The 16,091-nt window shown below is 41.1% G+C and overlaps 1 protein-coding gene across 9 annotated transcripts in view; it reads right to left on the reverse strand.

Moving 5' to 3' along the window:
* adgrb1a (adhesion G protein-coupled receptor B1a) overlaps window positions 1-16,091 on the reverse strand; it is a 299,558-nt gene that overhangs the window by 160,337 nt on the left and 123,130 nt on the right. For 8 of the 9 annotated variants that reach the window (XM_080194597.1, XM_080194594.1, XM_080194593.1 and 5 more), the window contains one exon: window positions 5,341-5,467. In XM_080194597.1, the coding sequence (XP_080050723.1) occupies window positions 5,341-5,467 (127 nt within the window). Of the gene's footprint in view, window positions 1-5,340; window positions 5,468-6,375; window positions 6,412-16,091 lie in introns of those variants that run through there. The other variant, XM_080194596.1, reaches the window with a different exon arrangement.

A 16,091-nucleotide genomic window follows, 5' to 3' on the forward strand; every position in this document is an offset into this window, starting at 1 on the left:
ATTAAGGATGGGCAATAAATGCTGACCACATCCAATGAATAAAATAACACTTAAGAAGAGCAGTTTCCTGGCCAATACCAAACCTTCAATCAAAAACATCAAAAAGGAGATAACGGGACTGGGAGATTGGGGTATTGTGGGACTGTCTTGCAAGCAACTTGACCACCATGCTTACACATATAACATAGTACTTTGGATACGCTGAGAGCATGAACAGTACAATGTAAATGGAAGTTTTATGCTCACTATCATTAGATAAACTGTGTCATCCCGTTAGAAAGGATACAGGGTTGCTTAATTGAAGGAGAATAGGACTTAAATGAGAACTTAATGACATACCTTGAAATAAATAGAAACAAAATAAAAGCTAGCTTTCTTTAAGATCCTTACCATAGCACTGAAGTATCTAAAACCACTTCATGCTGTTTGGACTGGCATTACTTTTGCAACAGAAATAAAGAACTCACATTTATATAGTGCTGTTCATGACCTCAGAATCTCCCAAAGCAACTGATAGTTAAGGAAATACTTTTAGAGTGGGAATGCTGTTTTAATGTGAGCAAAGGCAGAATTTATTTTGCAGTAACAATTTTCCCAAAACAGCAGTGACAGGAACATCAGCTAACCTCTTTACTGAAGTACAGAGAAATGTTGGTCAGTGAACTAAAAGAGTTGTCTGCTCTTTTCCAAAGAAGGGAATCCTAAATGTGCCCTTGAACAGGCCATAATCTCCATCTACCATCTCAGCCAAAAGATTCTTTCTTCCACACAGCATTGCTCCGCCAACATCCGTATGCTCAAGCCCAACTGTGGTTCTCAACCCAGCAATCCTTGGCTCCACAACTGAGAGGACTACCAACTGAGCCATAGAGCAGGTATTTAGCCCTAACATGAGGATGAAAACAGAGATGGGCAGGCATGGAGTTTCCCTATGCTGGCTGGTGTGCCAATTCCGATCAAATCCGAACTTGCTGCTATTTTTGTGGAGGCCAGATTATGCATAGAAGAGCTACCTTCCTGCAAGCAAGAGATGATTTAAATCAATTAAGGCTAACTGGAATTTTCCAGAAGGGGCCTTTTAGGCTTCCTCCCATGAATGCCATACCATCACACTGTTGGTGGCAGCTACAGCCATTTTTGATACGTTAAAAGTGCGAAGATGCACCCTCTCTTTCTTCCCTGCATCAGCAAGTTACAGCTTCTTCAGTCCAGGAGGGTCTCCCAATGCAGCAAAAATTGATTTTGTGTTACTGCCCCAATACAGTCCAAAGTTAGGATCCCTCATTTGATCCCAAAGTCAGGGTCAAAATGGAAAATCCCCCATGGCAACAGATTATTGTGAAGACTACCAGGCGATATACTGCAAACGATCTATGTTGCCAAATCCTAGAAAGAATATAATTTTTAAACACAATGATAAACATTGGATTTGTTTTCAATATTCTTATCTTGTTACAGTTGCTTCAGTTCATCTCTGGGAGGATGAGGGGAGATTTGACAGAGATGGACAAGATAATGACAGATTTAGATGGACAAGGAAAAACTATGTGTGTTTGCTAATGATACAAGGACTGCAGGCCACAAATTTACAGTTTTGGCCAACAGGTACAAGGGGGAATGTCAAAATACATTTTTTTTCCCCCACAGCGAGTGGATTTAATCTGGTACTTGCTGCCTGTAAGGGTGGTGGAAACAGAGACAATCAATCATTTCACAAGGATAGTGGATGAGCATTTGAATGAAATATATTTGCAGGATATACTGTGATAGACTTGGGGAATGGGACTTAACTGAATGGTTCTGCAGAGAGGTGACATGGGCTTGATGGGCCAAATACCTTTCTCTTTGCCATTCTGGCTCTTATGACTATCCTAACTCCCTATTGAATAACCCACACAAATGGTGCACTCATGATTTTTATCAGGTTTGTCTCACAGAGCAGCCGATGAAATGTTGAAGGAGGCAATACGAAATAACTTATTTTGTTGATTTTGTGAGATCACAACAGAAGTCTGTGAACACAGGGAATGAAAATGTCGACTGCTCTAACCAAATAATGGGCATCAGTTTAAAGAATACAAAAGACAGGGTGCAGATGGTTATCTGGCCCCCACTAGCATGGTCCATCATTCAATATGGCACAGGTTGAACTTTTACTTCAATTCCACTTCCCCACCCCTATCCCCATAACTTCAGAAACCCATCCCGAGAGTGCAAACTGCTCCCCATGCACCTCTTCACTAGAAAGATCTATCTCAAACCCACTATCAACAAGGCTGCTGCCCCAACAGCTGTAACACAGTGCGGGCAGCCGTAACAAGGTGAACCGTGGAGCTACACCCTTCAGTGGAGGAAGTTCTGCCCTCAATCTGACTAGCCAGCAACTCCAGCAGTCCCAGCAATGCCAGAACTCAGTACGATTGCTAGCATCTCCATGAAGAAAGGCAATGGTGACCTGAGTGAGAACAGGAAGGGATCAGATACCCTAGGAAGAGGAATGGGGCTAGAGGTGGGAGAGGGTTTTTGTGTCCAGGTTGGGAGGGGCTGGGCAACAAGAGGGGTAACATATTTGCGATGGGGTTTTCCAAATGCACAGAACAGCTCCCTGGAGGATGCAGCCCCCTCTTCCTTCCCTCCCATCTTTTAACCATTTGTGTCAAAAAAAACAGCCTTCTCACTCTTGCCTGCCTGTCAGTGTCCAGTGTATGATACCAGTAAGGGCAATTTAATGGTCTTAAGTGAGCAACAGCTGGCGACTTAATGGCCTCAATAGGCCACAGAGTTGATGGTTTTATGGACACCTTAACTCCCACACCCGCTCACATCAGCAGCTCCTGGAATATGGAGATTAGGTCAGGGGCGGGTGGGAAAACAGTGGGCTGGCCACCTGATGTATTTTACATGCATTCCCCCTCCCCCACCGCTGAAAACACATTTAGTGGAGAGTCATAAAATCCAGCCAGTTAACTCAATGCCAATTATGGACATTACGAGCAATTGAGCAATTTTGTTCCTTGAATCAGGGTTGAGATATTTACCCAGGACCCTCCAAGTCTGCAGCTTTTCAATGCACCATAAAATTGTTGGCTGCAAATTACTTAGTACAAACCATATCTTAAAAAAAGAAAAATACTGCAGATGCTGGAAATCCGAACTAAAGTATAAAATGCTGGGAAAGCTCAGCAGGTCTGGCAGCATCTTTGGAGAGAAAAATGGGGATAACGTTTGGAGTTCAAATAGACTCGAAATGTTAACTTTATTTCTCGAATACCAACCGCGCTTGCAAAACAATACTGTTCCCCTGATGGAATAATGATCCTCTCACAATCAATACCTTTGCAATAAGCCATGCTGATGATAATGATTAATATATTCTCTAGGGCAAGCCATAACTAATGGGGTCAAACACATGCCTGCTAAAGAAATGAACTGGCCGCTAAATTGGTACAACTTATAAGGGAAAGGTCCAAAAGGAGGAAGTCAGAACTAAGATCAGACAAAATTGGAGCTACGCAGCAGGTTGATCAACATCTGAGGTCAGAAACATGGGTCTGGGCCTTCAGTTGATCTACTGGTCATACCTTTAATAATATTTTATCTTTCTCTTATGGATGCTGCCTGACATATTTTGCATTTTCTGTTATTATTTTTACTATTACTCATTTCTCGCGCACAGAAATGTATCTTCTGAATGCAAAAACAAACTCAATTGCTTGATGGAAGGTCACAATACTCTATAAGCCCAAAACTGGCCAATTTCACATAAAAGACATCTTGTACAGATCCAGTATTTATTCTTTTCTATTCAATTCTATGTAGGTAAAAACCTATAAAATACATTTTATACATACATTCAATATTGGTACCACATGCTTAAAAATGTCATTTTTCAATATATAAATCATTATATCAATAGCATGAGAATAACTGTTACTGTCATTAAGTTGCAGATATACCATATAAAAACATTGATAAAACTGGAGATTTAATTACACAGGAGTCATGAAATAAAACATACATAAATGAAGCACTGCATAAGAATTAATGCCAGCTATTAAAGTGTGGCAATCACATAAACCAAAAGAAAATTATCTGCTGCAGATCTCACAATCTCTCATCAACAAATAAAACTGATAAGCTCGTATTGATTATAAAGCAAGGTGACATTCTGAAACATGATAATGTGTTGAACTTATACTTGGGACCATTCACAACACCTGACATCCTGACCAGCGACCATTTTACTCTCAAGTCCACTCACACAAATGGCCAATTCCACCAGCAGTGTAACGCCAAACAGGCACAATTCAAATAATTTCACATTTTATAGATTGACAACAGAGTGGGTGGGATTGGGGATCGTTTCTGTGTGTTTAACATGTACAGCTGAGTACCAAACTTTCAACGTCCCTCAGCTATGGTAATGGATAGTAGTTGTGAAAAGAATGAGCTTGTGTTGACACATGGTGCCAGCCTCACAATTGTTTCCTAAACTGCTTATTTAAATTCGGCAGAAAGAGAGATGGGGGAGAGAGGGAAAACACATACAAGGCAGAAGGTTTAGTGCATGTTTATCTGATAACTGCGCCACTTAGTTTCTCATCCTGCCGTTAAAAAAAGACTCGTTATTTATTCAGCGCAGCGCTGCTGACTTATATCAATAATATCCGTGGTGTTCCAGTTGCATTGATTACAAATTGGCGCTTGATAATTGGAACACCACAAATCACAGCAAGTGTAAATATTCATCGCAGCATTAAGGATCTGATGAGGATGGTTGTGTGGGCGAAATAAGGATTGTATGTTTTATGTTTCCAGGGAATGTTTTGGATGTCATGTGTGATCATCCGTAGCCACATGAGGGATTTGACATTCTGCAAGACGTGCCGGGCGATCGCGCAACACTGGGGCATACATATTCACTCCATGTATGAAACAAATTGGCACTGGGGCAGCGATTTGAGAGTGCTGGACCGTTTTTTTTTGACTCCCACACAGTGCAGGCAAGTGACCACAGAAAATGAATCATGCAGAGTCTTAACATCATGTGAAAGCATATCTCTAATGAAGGCTGATTGCAATTTAGTCCAGTGCCAGGGATAAATACCAGATGCAGCAGTCACAAGCACACATTCTCCCCCCCCCCCCCCCCGCCACACACACATATATCAGAAATGAAATATCAGCCTTTAATCACAGCTGACATGTCCTTTCTGATGCTGCATTCAGTTGCGATGAAATTATCTGCTGCCTTTATGCCGTTTATTTCCACTGACTGAATGCAACGTCCTCCCCCACAAGCAAACAGAAAATAATAAAAAATAAATAAAAAGGACTTACCGAATCTGAAGAGAGCTGAGCCAAAATGGCGAAGCTAGATAGACGGTCACACTGGCATTTTGTACGTGACGAGTCAATTGGGAACGTCTTACAGCCGCGGCTCGACCAGACCCCCTGTACAGCAAAGCTGGCAATTCCCCCAGAAAGAGAGAAAAAGACACATATATATATCTCAATGAAGAGCTAATAATGTAACAACTCTCACGCATGCAGCAGAAACAAAATAAAAATGTATCAACAATTAATAAATAAAACAAGACGATGCATCAAGCTCGGCACAGCACCAGGAACATTTTAATGAATAAGTTTTCCCCAGGAAAAAACGCTGCGTGCGGAATTATTGCAATTTGCTTGTATGGGGAAAAAAACACCCCCCCCCCACTCCTCCCAACATAATCAGCAGCAACCCTTCCCCAGACCGAAAAAGTCAAGCCGAAATTCCTCACATTCTGCATGAGAGGGAATAAACGAAAGTAACATTGAAACTGCCAGACAAGCCTCCCCGCCCCCCCGTCCCCCGTTACTGCAAGTCTTCTCTTTACCGGGTTCCGCTGTTTACACACATACACATCCACACACACACAGATAACAAACAATGTATTAATGTCTATAATATCCCCAGCCATATCGGAAGGACGGCTCCCTCCTGGTGTTGTTGGTGTTGTGACATTGAAAAAAACCAGACAGGAAAGGCAAGCCGGATAATTCTCAAAAAAGAACGAAAATAAAAGGTAGAACGCTTTGACTGGAGAATACCGAAGAATTAATACAACGCAGCCGCCGCTGTCTACCTGGGAGCCGGCTTTCGGTTCACTTTGTCCCCCCCACAGGTTGTCTAGGCAATATTCAGATAGCTGTTCCTTTTGAAGATTATACAACATTTTCTTCCCCATTGAAATCAAACGCTAGCATACATTGTTCTCCTTCCCCACCCCCCCCCCGAAAAAAAACCGAGCTCTTCTGAAAACATGCCAAATAATTTGTACAGTCATTAATTCTACATAAAACACACAGAACAACAAAAAAAGTGCATACCAAACCTGTTTCCAAATCAAGAGCACTATAGTTTCATTCCCAATAGCACAGACTTAAAACAGAAATGCACACTGTAACAGTGTTCCAAGGGTTTGGGAGCTACTTAGAAAAAAAGCAAGCAATGAAAGGAGGGGGGGAAAGTAAATGCACTGAAGAAAAGCAAGTATGCCATCATTAAAGTGATGAGTCAAAGAGCGGGTGACAGATTTGGCAACAACCCATGGCAAAGGAGTTTTCTAGCTTAACTTTTATCGCGTGTATACGATTTCTTTGCAGAAACAATTAACAATTAACTCTCAGTCACAGCGCAAATCTGAAAATTTAAAAAGTCACACTGCACTTTAGGGATGAAGTCAAATTAAAATTGCTACAATTTCTCAGATCCAAATTGTTCCTGCTAGAACAAATTTTGGGTTTAATGACACCTGTCTCTCCTGAAATAGAAGTGTGAATAGTCAGTGGGACACATTGTTCCTCTGTCCTAGATACAGTTATCCTGTTCAATACGCCTGAAGCCATAACCGCAAAGATAAGTTTCTTTGGGGAAAAGGAAACATCACATTTTAACAACTAGCTACTTTCAAAATTTGTGTCGTGTGGAAAACATGCTTCCAGTCTTTAACAATCATACATGGACACATGTCTGTTTTCAGTTGTGATGAGGGAAACATAAGTTCATAAAATATCAGAGCAGAATTATGCCATTTGGCCCATCGAGTCCGCTCTGCCATTCAATCATAGCTGATATGCTCCTCATCCCCATTTTTCTGCCTTCTCCCCATAACCTTTCAACCCATTACCAATAAAAAATCTGTCTAACTCCTCCTTAAATTTACCCACTGTCCCAGCATCAACTGCATTTTGGGGTAGTGAATTCCCCAGATTCACAACCCTTTGGGAGAAGTAGCTTCTCCTCAACTCTGTTTTAAATTTGCTACCCCTTATCCTAAGACTATGACTTCTCGTCCTAGAATGCCCCACCAGCTGAAGCATTCAGTCCATGTCTACTTTATCCATACCTTTTATCATCTTGAATACTTCAATTTAATCTCCCCCTTGATCTTCTAAATTCCAGAGACAGTAGGTCTAAACTGTTCAATCTCTCTTCATACAACAAACCCCTCATCTCTGGAATCAATCTCGTGACCCTCCTCTGAACTGCCTCCAATGCCACTACATCTTTCCTCAAATATGGGAAGCAATACTCCAGGTGCGGCCTCACCAATGCCTTGTATAGTTCAACAAACATGCCTGATGTTTGCAAATTTTGGAAGTTGAGGGGGTGTATCTGAACCCATGTCCATGTTATTCAAATAAATTTGCATGTGTCCTAAGCAGCCCTCAAAAGGATGTATTTACAATATCAATTTTCAGTTTCATTTCATAGATAAACATGCATGTTTGAAGAGCTTTGCCACCCATTGCTCTCCAAAACTGATCAGGTTTCATGCAGTGAAGGGGAAAGGAATGGAAAAGCAGCTTGGCTTAGGTTCTGTGAATTTCCTTGTTGCTAATGCATCTTAATTGGAACCATATTAATCTGAATGAATGAAGGGCGCATGTCTAAGTTCACACAGTTCAAGTTCCTAGATCACCCATTTAAAAAAAACCTTACCATATGTCAGTAAACTGGCAGCCCCTGAGCCAGCGGCATAAGAAAAAAAATCCCAAAGATTTATCTCCGCACAGTAACAGATAAAATGATCGTAGATGTGTCATGTGCTACAGTCAGTATTGGTGAGCCAAGATCAGAAGTGAATAAAAATTACAAAATTTGATGCCTGAAAGCAGCAATGTCATGGTGTTGATGTAGATTTAATTGTCAGAACAAGTCTTGTCTGCCAACTTTACTTCACATCTGCCAGGTAGACATTAGAAAGGTATTTCTACCATCTACTTTTTGCAATGGTTTCCCATTTTTGGAACGAACATGACTGATATTTCTACCATCCGATTTTTCTAATTGTTTCCCATGCTCATTTCTGTAATGCCTATAGTTCCTAATTATAATATACTAAGCATATACAAGTGGTGCATTGTGATAGTAAATAACAGGTTACTGAGTGGCGCGGACAATGGACAACCCTGGGGTACTGCTTCAGAAAACAACACCAATGCCAGTTAGCATTCACAGTGAGCATTGTATGATGGTGCTGCTTATAAGTCTTTGATTGTTATCATGTGGAGGGCCAAGTGTTAAGGAATGGAATGTGAATACAGTGTTTGGCGTGTTTTTTATTCATTCATGGGACATGGGCGTCACTAGCTGGCCGGCATTTATTGCCCATCCCTAGTGGCCCAAGAAATGGCTCGCCATTTCAGAGGATCATTGAATGTCAACCACATTGCTGTGGCTCTGGAGTCACATGTAGGCCAGGCCGGGTAAGGACAGCAGATTTCCTTCCCTAAAGGACATTAGTGAACCAGATGGGTTTTTCTGACAATCGTCAATGGTTTCATAGTCTTTCCAATATTTTTGATTGAATTTCAATTCCACATTTGCCATGATGGGATTCAAACCCTGGGTCCACAGAACATTAGTTGAGTTTCTGGAGTAATATTCTAGTGATAATACCACTCGACCATAGCTTCTCCTGTGATTTACACGAGGGCTGCCGTTGGTGCTGGTAGTGGACCAGATACAGGGGATGGGACTTCACACTTGATCGAGATCAGAAATTCCTGCCTGAGGTAAACAGACATTTCCATGGTCCGCCCCTTGCCCACTCCAATTCTGTGGCAGATGGGATGGTAGAATTCCGCGAGGAATTTGATTTCAAATAATTTCTCTAGATTTAACCCTGAAGTGTTGGAAATTTGTTTTGTTGACTGGAGCATTTCTTTTCATCAATGTTTCTAACAATATCCACCGCTTACATCCAAAATAATTACATCCAAAATACATCCCTCAATAATGATGCCTCTTTTAAGGAAATCATGCCCTTTTAAAATTTGTTTTGTAAATCACACTGTTATGTATATTCATTGATTTCATTATTGCTTTCTTTTATCCCACAGATCCAACAAGATCATATTTTGTTCTCCTTAGGTCAGTCACAGTCACAGATCTCTTATCTGTCACTACTCCATGCTGTGTGGGAAACTGAGTCAGACTGTTAGTGGGTGGGAATATACAACTGTAGTCTGATCAGCACACCCACATGCAAAATGGTAGAGCTGGTGGGGTAGCAAAGTGCAAATCTTTTTTAGATTTGATTTTTTAATTAGACTTTAATATTTGACAGATTGTTTGTGGGAGAAAGGCAATATTACTACTTCTACAGCGGGATCACTGTTAAGACAGCTCGCAGACTGGTTAACTCTTCAGTGCAGAAACACTTCAGTAAACATTTCAGTTTTTACCCCAGTCCAATGCCAGCATCTCCACATCAAACATTTCAGTCCCAGATTCAATTTTTAACAGCATAGTTTGCCTCGTTCAATGAGCATCACAAAAAAACAAGAAGGGGTGGCACAATGGTTAGCACTGCTGCCTCACAGCGCCAGGGGCCCGGGTTCGATTCCCTGCTTGGGTCACTGTCTGTGTGGAGTTTGCACATTCCTCCGGGTGCTCTGGTTTCCTCCCACAGTCCAAAGCTGTGCAGCTTAGGTGGAACGACCATGCTAAATTGCCCCTTAGTGTTAGGGAGACTAGCTAGGATAAATGCATGGGGTTATGGGGATAGGACCTGGGGTGGGATTGTGATTGGTGCAGATTTGATTGGCTGATTGGTCTCCTTCTCTACTATACGATTCAATGATCCTAAGAAATGAATTAGTTCTGCTCTATTTGGCTTTAATTTGCCATTCAATGGCTCAATTGGGCTCCGGGTAGTTGTTTTTTTTCCACTACATTTCTCACAGCTGGCAGTGGGAGGGCATTGAGCATGCCACCCAATGCTTTCCCACACCATTTTGTTGGTCTTCCCACCTCCAACATCATCCTCAAAGGACCCAGAAAATTTCTGGCCTAAGTGTCTGAACCCTGGTCATTGAGGACAGTTGCAGCTTTGATTCTTGGAAAGACTTGGACTTAAGTAATGCCTTGTCATGCCATTAAAATGTCTCAGGGAACTCCGTGTAATACTTGGGGTGTAAAAGTTACTTGCTCTAAGCAGTAATCCAACTGTTGGAACTGCTCCCTATAATAATGCTTGGGGTTGACAGGATCAGTCCTGTCTAAAACAGCCCATAACTGACTGTCATTCGTTCAATACCTACCACACTCAGGATTTATCTTTAGCAAATGTTGTTCAATCACACTATTGGATAACCGTTGCTAAACAATCCTGAGTGTGCTAAGGATTACGAATTACGCTGACAACCAATTTAAGATTGCCTGTCAGGCTCACGATTGCGCCTACTAGAAGCTGTAAATATTCATACACAGGGCCCTTTTTTGGCAAGTATAAAGAACCTGTAAGAAAGGACATTTGCACCTGTATCAATTAAACAATATCGGCACAGCCATTCTCTAGTTCATTCTTCAGGATAATTCTCCAGAGTCAATCTGTTTGGTTTGAATTTAAATTAAGTCATCAGTTAACTGGTGCACTCTCCATGACAACACCTCAACCAATCAGAGTCTACTTTCCAACAAATCAGTACTGACTTCTCATGAAGTATAAACTGTTGTTCCTTTTACATTTGGTATTCACACAAATTGTCCTGGTCAGTGCAAGTCAAAAATGTTGGACAACCTACATTTTTCTTCAGGAATAGTCAAGTTCAATACGAGGAGTAGGCCCTTGGATGCTGAGATTAACCTGCTCCTAATAACACTTTTTTTTCCCATTATTTTGGTTAAGAGCACAAAAATAGCAATATTGAAAATCAGCTAAGTCAAAATCCCATTGTAGGACAGGCTATGAATCAGGATCCAGAGACAACAGGAATAATAAACATTACAAAGGCTGCAAGTGAAATGCTTGTTTGCTGAATTATGATGTTATTCGATAACGAATCACAGAATCCTTGTATATCAAGTTCCAAATCATGTTGGAGGTGTACTAAGCAACAGCTAATAAGAGGTCAAAATCATGCACCCAATCATGACTACTTAATGTCAACATGTATGAAAGCTTGTGGACAGACTTCCCTCGATCTTTTGCGAACTGAGATTTATACCAAGATTTATACCAAGGAAAGAAAAAATACAAAGAATTAAAAAAAAACACTTAGTTAAAAATATTTATGTCATTAAAGTTCAATGACTTAGTAGATACAGATATTCAGCAATATGATACTTATGAACAGTAGAGCCCTGGTCCAGTCCTAATTTTGTATTGTGTTGCATTGTGTTGTAAAGGTAAAGTCGCCATAGTCCCAGATGACCATAGGCTGCTCTCCTCTTTGAAGGGCAGAGCTGATTGGGGCTGAAGTAACTTGAGGATCACGACATCTCAGGGAAGGGGCAAGACTGAGAAGGTGAGCCTTCATGAATAACCTTAGCTGGGGGAGCTGAACCTGCGCTGTTGGCATCACTTGGCAATATGAACCAGCTGTCTCGTTGTGTTGAATCTGTAAATTGGTGTGCCATTGTCGCCTTTGCTTCCAAGTGGAAGGATGGGAGAAAGCACCCCAGCTTCTGTGATTCATGTATGAAGATGGGTATTCATGATTGTCAGGGTAGAACAGGATTAGGGTTACTTGATTCATAGAATATTACAGCACAGAAACAGGCCTTTGGCCCAACCGGTCCATGCCAACCCTGGTGCCCTCCCAGCCAATCCCAATTGCCCACATTGGCCCATATCTCTCTCATCCTTTACTATCCATGTACTTACCCAAAAGATTTTCAAATGTTGCTATTGTACTTGCCCCAACCACTTTCTCTCGCAGCTTATTCCATACCTGCGGCTTATTCATCATTCTATATGTGATTGAATAGTCCACTAATGTTAACGAGTTAAATTCTATATCAAAGTAGTTGTTTGGGCAAGGGCTGGTGATATCAGTACCTTTAAGTGGTAAAAAAGGATTTCCCATTGACCTTGAAATAACATCTTTAGTAATCCTATGGTGAGAAGTAGTTGAGAGCATACATTTAATGCTGAAATATGAAGTATATGCTTATCTGCCACTTAACCCTTCAAAGCCCACCCAGCAACATATGCCAACTTTGATCAGGGAAATAATATGAAAATGAATTTTACAAATGAAGAAATATCATTTCAGATAACCTTGTAATCAAATGATGCAAAGCTGTAACATAACAATGAAGGCTTTTCCCACTGCGCTGTGTGTCATTCATTCAGTGCACCGTCAATCGAGGGGAAATTTTACATAAATAAATAATAAATCAATGAAATAAGTCAATTATGATTCCAAAAGAAAAATGTTGTAGTACTTTTGGTAAATTGTTGCTCTCATTTCATTTTGAATGTCAATCATTTATCCTGTTTCACACACACATATATAAATAAAAACTGCAAGAGGTCCTACAAGCAAATGCAATTCACAACCCTACCCCAGTCGAAAATGCACCATTAGTAAAAAGCTAACATGGTTCATCGCAAATGAACCATGAAATGGCTTCATTTTATGTTACTGCCGGATTTGCAAATGCATTCGGGAATATAAAATACACTGAAGTGCACTCTACAGTATGAGTCAATTCTTCAGCACACAAAGACAGAACTTTCTGCTTTGGTCTTTTACATCAGTGAAGATTTCTGAACCGCAATAGATATCAGTTGGGAGACAGTTAGAAGGGAATAAGTATATTTCTTTTCCTGTTCTCTGGTAAAAGAAGTCAAGAAAATCTCATCAAAGAGGAAAACATTGCAGCATTCATTTCTTAAGTAAAAGAGCAATTGTGAAATAAAATTACTGGTCCTGCACCCTCTTTGGAAAGGTGCCTGCCTTCCATTCAGTTACCGCCCAGGTCTTAATGATTGGGAGCCGCAGGTACAGGAACCAGGACGTTTAATCGGTGATCGGGTAGCATTAACAGGATTGGCCTTTGCACAAACAAAACGTGATAGCCCATGAGATATCCTTTTTGCAGTCATAAATAAAACCAATCACAGTGCAAATGTGCAGATTGTTTTCTCCATCCCTGGACATGCATCATCTGAACATTGATTTTGGTTGTGAAAAATAGGATGAAGCAATTGCCTTGGGGGTTCCAGAAGTGTTCACTAACAGAATGGATCTATTAGTTGGCACGCAGGCCTCATTTTCATTTCTCTTTTTTCTTTCCTCTCCTTTCCTGAAAGCGCTGACTTAAAATGAGGTGCAGTTCCACAAGTGCTAACTGCTTTTCATTCACTTTTCCTCTTGAGCTTGAACAAGAAGCATAAAGAGATAACTGTGGTAGAGGTGAATGAGCTTGGATCTGTTGGCTGCCCAATGTCGAGGTAGGCGCAATCTGTGGCTGATACCCTTAGATTGTGAACAGCATTTAAATCCTTGGAAAATGTCCCTCCATCCTCTCCAAGCAAGGAACACAGAGACAAACAGCAGCTACTGTTTGTTAAACAAGTACTGTTTGAGTTTGTGTCTGAAACATTTCTGGATTGCATGCTTAAGGCACAGCTAAAAATATATACAAAGAACAAAGCAAAGTGCAGCACAGGAATAGGCCCTTCGGCCTTACTAGCCTAGACCGATTATGATATCCTAACTAAACTAATAAAACTTCTGCCCTCAGTCAGTCTATATCTCTCTATTTCCTCCCTATTCATCTACCCATCCAGATGTCTCTTAAATATTGCTAATGTGCCTGTTTCCACCACCTCCTCTAGCAGACCGTTTCAGGTACCCACTCTCTGCATGAAAAACATATCTCCCTTAAACTTCCCCCCCACCCCTCACCTTGAACCTCTGCTCCCTTTTAATTGACACTTCCATCCTTGAAAAAAGCCTCCGATATATGCCTCTCACATTTGTGTAGACTCTGTCAGGTCTCCACTCAGCCTCCGTCATTCCAATGAAAACAATAGTAGTTTGTTCAACCTCTCCCCATAGCCAACGTCCTCAAAACCAGGCAACATCCTGGTGAACCTTCTTTGTACTCTCTCCAAAAATCCTACGTCCTTCTGGTCGTGCAGTGACTGGAACTGCACGCAGTATTCCAAATGCGACCTAATCAAGGTTTTATATAGCTGCAATATAATTTCTAACTCTTGTACTCAATGCCCCGGTTGATGAAGGCAAGATGCCATATGTCTGTATAGCATGAAGAAACAATACTTTTCATTGTATACTAATATATGTGACAATAATAAATCAAATCAAATAATCACCTTGGCCAGTTGTGTTGCCACTTTTAGGGAACTGTGGACCTCTGGATGTTGATGTTCCTAAGAATTTTGCCATATTCAACAGTAAATTGGACGAGTTCTAAGAGAAAATAGGCTGTAACTTCTCAGGCATTCTATTAGAGGGGGAGAACCTGAAGATATGTTAGGGACCATGCCTCCACCTCCCCCCGCAGCCCCCCCACCCCCCCACTCCCCGCCCCCCATGTCCCCAACTCCCAAGGTTCCCAGGTAAGGACTGCACAGCAGTTGCCTAGGATGTGCAAACCTCCCCTGGCTAATGGCCGTGCATTGGGAAGCATCCAAAAATGTGCCTTAAATCACAAGTTGGATTCCATTGTGTTACATCAATAAGTATCCAAAGAAAAATAGAAGAATTAAAATCTCTTCTAACTTTTGTGTTCACACAGTGACTACCCACAGATCTTCCCCACAACCCCAAAATCGCAGGAGTCTCCCCCACTCTTCTCCCACCCACATCCTACAGGAACCCCCACACCTCCAACCCTCCAGGGACACCACCACCTTCCCCCAACCAGCCTCCCCTGCAACAATCCAATTCAATTGCCATCCCATCAGAAGTTATGCCTCATTGTCCCTTACAGTCTGAAAAATGCAATCAATTCTTTTTAAATAATATTAGAACTTGAGTTAATTTTTAAGCAAGAAAATCTTTGTTCACATATTTAGCGCAGGCTACATACAGTTTGTAATGACTGCAAATCTATCTTCTGTTACTTGAGGGCACCCTTATTCCAGTTTTATACTTATGCTTATTAGTGGGCTGTATAACTAATTGACGTGTACAGGTCAGTGCACAGGTACAACATGTTATTTAGTGGATCTCATTCAACACCAACTTGACTAGGATAAATGCTACTTTTCATGTTTAACAACAGTCATGCAAGATGCATTCCAGCTTAAATCAAAATATTTACAACAATATGTATTTGCATGGCACAAATAACATTGAAAAACAATTGAATAGGTGTGTATTCTTCATATTGAAGAGTTAGCTACCTGTTCCCACGTTGGTAACATGGCCTGACTTCGTCCCATCTCATTTTATCTGCTACTAAAACCTTAATTAATGCAATTGTTGTTTTTCCAAATGCACTCCTCACTGTCTTCCCTCCCACGTGATACCTTTCATTAATTTGAGGTCATTCATAAGTCCATGGGTGGAGTTTTCCTGTCTGGAGACAATACATATCTCTTTAACCTATGCTAATGTTATCTCCACTCACATTGTCTGCATCTTTAAGACTTGAATAGCAGGTTAGCTGCAAAGACTTGCATTCTAATCAGTATTCTGTAAATTGTGTGTGTCTTTATATGTCTTTCTCGGATCAGAACCTTCCACACACCTGACGAAGGAACACCATTTCTGAAAGCTTGTGGGATTACTATCAAATAAACTGGTTGGACTTAAACCTGGTGTTGTGAGACTTC

The sequence above is a fragment of the Carcharhinus amblyrhynchos genome, chromosome 8 (genome assembly GCF_965287045.1).
Source record: "Carcharhinus amblyrhynchos chromosome 8, sCarAmb.v2.hapA, whole genome shotgun sequence".
NCBI lineage: Eukaryota > Metazoa > Chordata > Chondrichthyes > Carcharhiniformes > Carcharhinidae > Carcharhinus > Carcharhinus amblyrhynchos.